Source organism: Camellia sinensis, chromosome 15 (assembly GCF_055761805.1).
Source record: "Camellia sinensis isolate YWXY chromosome 15, ASM5576180v1, whole genome shotgun sequence".
In the NCBI taxonomy this organism is placed as follows: domain Eukaryota; kingdom Viridiplantae; phylum Streptophyta; class Magnoliopsida; order Ericales; family Theaceae; genus Camellia; species Camellia sinensis.
The window spans coordinates 64594812-64600496 of NC_138975.1; the positions used below are offsets into that span (position 1 = coordinate 64594812).

At 35.8% G+C, this 5685-nt stretch overlaps 1 protein-coding gene across 1 annotated transcript; it reads left to right on the forward strand.

The window, feature by feature from the left end:
• The first annotated feature begins 1463 nt into the window (after positions 1-1463).
• On the forward strand, positions 1464-5131 carry LOC114322109 (palmitoyl-acyl carrier protein thioesterase, chloroplastic). Its single transcript, XM_028269369.2, has 6 exons — positions 1464-2090; positions 2175-2308; positions 3464-3577; positions 3673-3850; positions 4437-4505; positions 4586-5131. The coding sequence occupies exons 1-6, from the start codon at positions 1653-1655 to the stop codon at positions 4844-4846; spliced, it is 1194 nt and encodes a 397-aa protein (XP_028125170.2). The 5' UTR covers positions 1464-1652; the 3' UTR covers positions 4847-5131.
• The last annotated feature ends 554 nt before the right edge of the window (positions 5132-5685 follow it).

The window sequence follows — 5685 nt, forward strand, 5'->3', positions numbered from 1 at the left end:
ACAAGTTGAAAACATGGACCAATACAAAGTTATGGACATGCATGCACCCTTTTACCATGAAACCAACTCTCAACTTAACAATTCAAACATGCAAGCATGAATTATGCTCTATATCAACATGCATGAACTAAAACATGACTTAGCTCTACAATTTAACATGGACCATGCAAGAATTAGTTCAAACACAAGAATGAGAAGATGAAATCCTTACCTAGGTTCCTTGAATGCAAGTCTAGAGGTTCAATTATGCACTTAAGCTTTCAATTCCTCCAATTCCAAGCAATTCTAAAGATGAATCAAGTTGGATCACTCTTTTCCTCTTACTCTCTCTCTCTAGTCGGCAATGAGAAGGGAAATGGCTGAGGAGATGGTTTTTGATTCAAGTGTAATGAGTTCAAAGGTGTATGAGGTAGTGGGCACTTAAGGCTAGTTTGGTAAATAAGGCCAACTTAAGCAATTGATCAAGATTTAATCTAATATAATCACACCTAATCAGTTTTCAGATAAATATACCATAAAATCACATTAATTATGATGATCATAAAACATCAATCAGTTCCGGCTTCGGCCGCCGATAAGGCCTTCAATTAGCAGTTTAAACAGAACACGTGAACAGATCAAAGAAACAATCAAACAGATAGAATACCAATTAACACACATACTCAGTCAATTCAGTTCCAGTTTTCAGTCAGTCGGTTCAGTACTTTAACCAGTCCAATTATCAGTCATAATTAGTTCAGTTTAACGGTAATCACTGTTTATCAGTACTCAATCAGTCATTAATCGGTAAACAGTATGAGGGTTGTTACATCACCCTCCCATATATAGTTTTATTATTTGTTGGTGATATCACATTATAGTGTATCAAAAATAATATGATATTACCGTTATATTAAATTTTTACTCTTAACTCTCATAATTCACTGTTTTGAGTGTGATCCACATTATATCAATTTTAAACCTACATTATACATTTCATCGTTATATTAAATTTTACTCTTAAATTACTAATATATTTTCTGTGCATTTTGTAATTGCAGTCCACATTATACCAATTTTAAACCTAAATCATAAATTTCACTTTGTAAATTGGTTAGATATGTTACTCTGTTGTCATGCACTCTCTCCTCCCCAAAATGGGATAAAATGTTGGGAGACAGATGACCTACAACATGGACCATTGTACAGCCCAGAGGTACCCCTTCTTTCTAGCACAAAAAAATACATAGCTCAGTTAATTAAATGGTCAATCACTTAAGCATACCCAATTATATCTATATTTGATAATCCACTAAAGACCATGCAAATTAAACAACACCAATCAAATAATGTGCGTTTACTTTTGCGTGTAAAGCCAATGATGGGGAGTTGTTCAATTTTCTCCCCCACCCAAAAATGTGGTTGAGCTGCAAACTCCCATCTCCTCCTCTAATAACACTATTTTGCCCACACGTTTTTAATAGGGATTTTCCATTTTTTTTTCCTTTCCATTCTTTGTATATCAGTAGTAGTAGTTATAACTTATACCTACTGACATTTGAATTTTGTTCCCTCAAAAACAAGGGCTAGAAGCTACACCACCTTTCTTAAAACTTCTTTGGTTTTCTTTTTTTTGTTTTTTATCTCTTCCGCAAACAAATGACATTTTAGGGATGAAATCAATGGCTTCAACCAAGAATGTGACTCTGTACTGTCCTGAGGATTTGTGCAAGGCAGAGAAGAGAAGTGTTGGGATGGCAATGCAGGTTTTGAAGGTGGGTTTTTGTGGGTTGAGAAATCATGGAATGTTGAGACAAAGCATAGCAATGAAAGCGAATACCGGAGGGTACGAAAGTGTAGACTTGATCAATGGAAGGAAGGTGAATGGGATTAAAATTGGTGGTGATGGTGGTGGGGTTGCACATTTGGGGAGAAAAAGCAGTGAGTTGTTGAAAGAACCGAGCAGCTGGGTTAATGAGCCAGCGCATGCTTGGCTGCAAGGGAGGTTTGTGGACAACCGGTTTGTTTATAGGCAGACCTTTGTTATTAGGTCTTATGAAATTGGACCAGACAAGACTGCCACCATGGAAACAATGATGAATCTCCTCCAGGTTGCTTGTCTAATATTTTCTTTATTTTACATTAAAATTTCGACAAATTTAAGGTAAGATGAAATGGGTGTGTGCTGTGTGCAGGAGACGGCTTTGAATCATGTGACGGGCTCTGGTCTTGCTGGGAATGGCTTTGGTGCAACCCGGGAGATGAGCCTCAGGAAACTCATTTGGGTTGTCACTCGCATTCAAGTTCAAGTAGAGAAATATAGCTCCTGGTAAATAAATGAATTCCCCACTCTACATTTTCCATCCACCTTTCACCTTTTACAACTCCGCAGTTTTAAGTGCACGAAAATCAATCACGGAAATTATTTAATAATTCAGAATATTATATGGCCATATTCTAAACTAATCATCAATTATTTAGCCTTATGTTGTTCCCCCATTTTCAACATAAATTGTGGGTCCCTACCCCTCTCTATCGATCAAAACCTTATAGAACATCTCGTGTTCATATTCTGGAAATATTGAATAATTACTGTCACATAGTTATGGCCCCTCCCCATCATGGAGAAGTTATCTAATAATAGATCTAACCTATCACTTATATGTTTGCCCACCCAATTGGAGTGTTTTGAAAAGTTGGTTAAAAATTGATTTTTTTACTTTTTTGTCTTTTTGTGAGTAAAAAATGTGAGAGGTAATATGACCTACGCTGACTTTTAACTAGCTTCCCAAATGAGCTCTTTGTCTTAAAAAAAGGAAAAAAATGAGAGAAAATAGCTGTGTGTCTTTCTATATTTAAACGATACATCGCATGAGATATAGGCCAAACTTTACTAGATAATTTATTTTGAGTCTCATCCTTACGAATGTTCTGTGACCAAATTCTATAACAACAATGTTAGGTACCATGACAAAGTACCCAAAAAACAAAATGAGTCAATTACTTTTATTTAAGGGGTGTCCAACACAACATTTAACTAAATTGCATCATACGCCACATTTTCAGGGTAAGTCTCATGGTATATCATTTTCTGTCTCAATAGCTTTTTCCATTAAGGAAAGTATATTTTTTGTTAAAAATGAACAATACATTAAAACTTGATTAATTGAAAGTTATGCATTTAGAAGCAAACGTAAACGAGCTAATAAAAAAAACTACACACCCACAAAAAATAACTCGAAAAGCATCCAAAGTTAACTATATGGTATGTCTTCAAATATAATGTTATATGAGCACCGCCCAAAATAAATTTAGTCCCGCAAAGCATTTTTTGAAGTGCAGAGTATTGTGCACATTTTGTAGAATCACTTGGGCTAATGAACTGAACTAGACTATGGATCAAACTTGAAAACAAGAATTTGTTTTTGTTTCTGGTCCCAAGTTCTCAACAGGGGACTGATATTTATTTGATGAAATGTGGCAGGGGAGATGTGGTTGAGATCGACACCTGGGTTGACGCAGCAGGAAAAAATGGAATGCGCAGAGATTGGATAATTCGAGACTACAACACCCAAAGGATCATAACAAGAGCTACAAGGTGTTCATCTCCAACTACAAGTTAGATGAGTGTGTGTTCAAGTTCTATAGTGCCAATAAATGAATTAACCCTATAGTGTTTGTATATTGGTGCAGCACTTGGGTGATCATGAACAGAGAAACAAGAAGGCTGTCTAAGATCCCTGATGAAGTGAAAAAAGAGGTTCAGCCCTTCTACCTCCACAGAGTTTCAATCCCTATAGCTGATACTGACAGCGAAAAAATTGAGAAACTCACCGATGAAACCACTCATAGAATTAGATCTGGTTTAGCTGTAAGTATATATCATAATAACTTGAGTCCATGTTTGGTTGCCGGATAGGATGAGAAGGGAAACACCAATTCTTTGGGATAAGAGGCGGGATTATGTATATCACATTATCGTATACCATCCCATCCCATGCTTCGTGGCGACATTATTATATGACTGTTAATTTTGTCTATAAATTTTGTCCTATCCCACTGTAGGGGATTATTTGTCCTCATTCTTTTGTCTATTTGTCCTAATGCACTCTCAACTATTCAATTATGCTTCAAATGCCTCAAAATTTATATGCCTTATAATCTAAAGGTTAAGGGTGCATTTGGACAAAAAGACAAGGGATTTAGAGACAGAGGATCCTCAGCCCTTTCTTATTCCACCCCTTTCTCAGTAATTGAGTTATCCTCCATTTATGGGAACCAGTGTCCTAAGCGGCCACACTATCCCATCATGAGATAAATGAGTTACACCGATAACTAATTAATTCCCCATCCTTCATCTGACAACCAAACATGTCCCCAGTTTATCAACGCTTCATGTTTCATTTGCTCATATATCTGTCTTTTGTTTTTTAACTGTTTCTTTGTACAAAATCCAGCCAAGATGGAGCGATATGGACGCCAACCAGCATGTAAACAATGTAAAATACATTGGATGGCTTTTGGAGGTACAATTGCTAATGATTTAAAGACAATGGAAGTGTCAATTTGTGAAATTGTTATGGTTTGTAACCTTGTGTTTTTGCAGAGTGTACCCATAGATGTCTTAGAAGATTACAATTTGACAAGCATGACTTTGGAGTATCGACGTGAATGTAGACAGTCCACAGTCCTGGAGTCCTTGACAACCATGAAACCAAAAATTGCTGAGTCAAAGAACTGCGCGATTGATAGCAACAGAGATGAATTGGAAAGCACACATTTGCTTCGCATGCAAGCTGACAAGGCGGAGATAGTCCGAGCAAGGTCAGTATGGCAATCCAAACAGAAATTCGTCAGCACGATGTGATCTCCAACATGTCCACCTACAATCCATTTGTGTCTTTAATTTTGTGTTTTGTTTTAATCTTATTGTTTTGGTGTATAGTATTTTCTTTCTTGTATGATTCTGTGATTGAGTTGAAGTCTTCAGGCTGTGGTACATTTCAAAAGTGCAGTTGTTTTTTGACTGCACATTCTTTAGAGGTTTTGAACTTCTTTCTAGGGATGGAAAATTTGCAAGAAAATGTTAGTCCTTATATACTATTTTGAATTTATGTGTGAATAAGGAAGAAAGCACCATCCTATTCATCAATCCTTTAATCTGTTTATGGTCTTATAATTGCCCATCATGAATAAATACTTAATGGAAAATGTTTCATAAAAATGATCACGAACAAATTTTCATTTTGTATTACACTTTATAACTTATTATATATCTAATTTAAGGGTCAAAAATCTTTCATAATCATTTTCATGAAATATTTTTCATGATACCTACCGTCTCGAGGGCAGGTGGAAGAAAGACTCGCTATCTGGACTTTTGTAGGGAATGGGAGTTGCTTACCTAAAAGCTGGACGTGGGTGCCCCTTTATTTACTCACTGATCATGACTACCAAAAGTCACCTAAAAGTATTATTTTTAACATAGCAAAATAAAAAATAAAAATAAACTCGTAAAATCTGTCCACGGATATTATCGTTAAATTGTTTTTAAATTGTTTTTAGGTTGTTCAGAAGACTCTTTTCAAGATTAAAAAAAAAAAAACATTCTTTCTAAGTCCACCCTTTCCTAAATTCCTTTTACCATAAAAGGAATTCCTATTCAATTCTTTATAGGTAGTTCAGCAAACTATCTACATCTGCAAC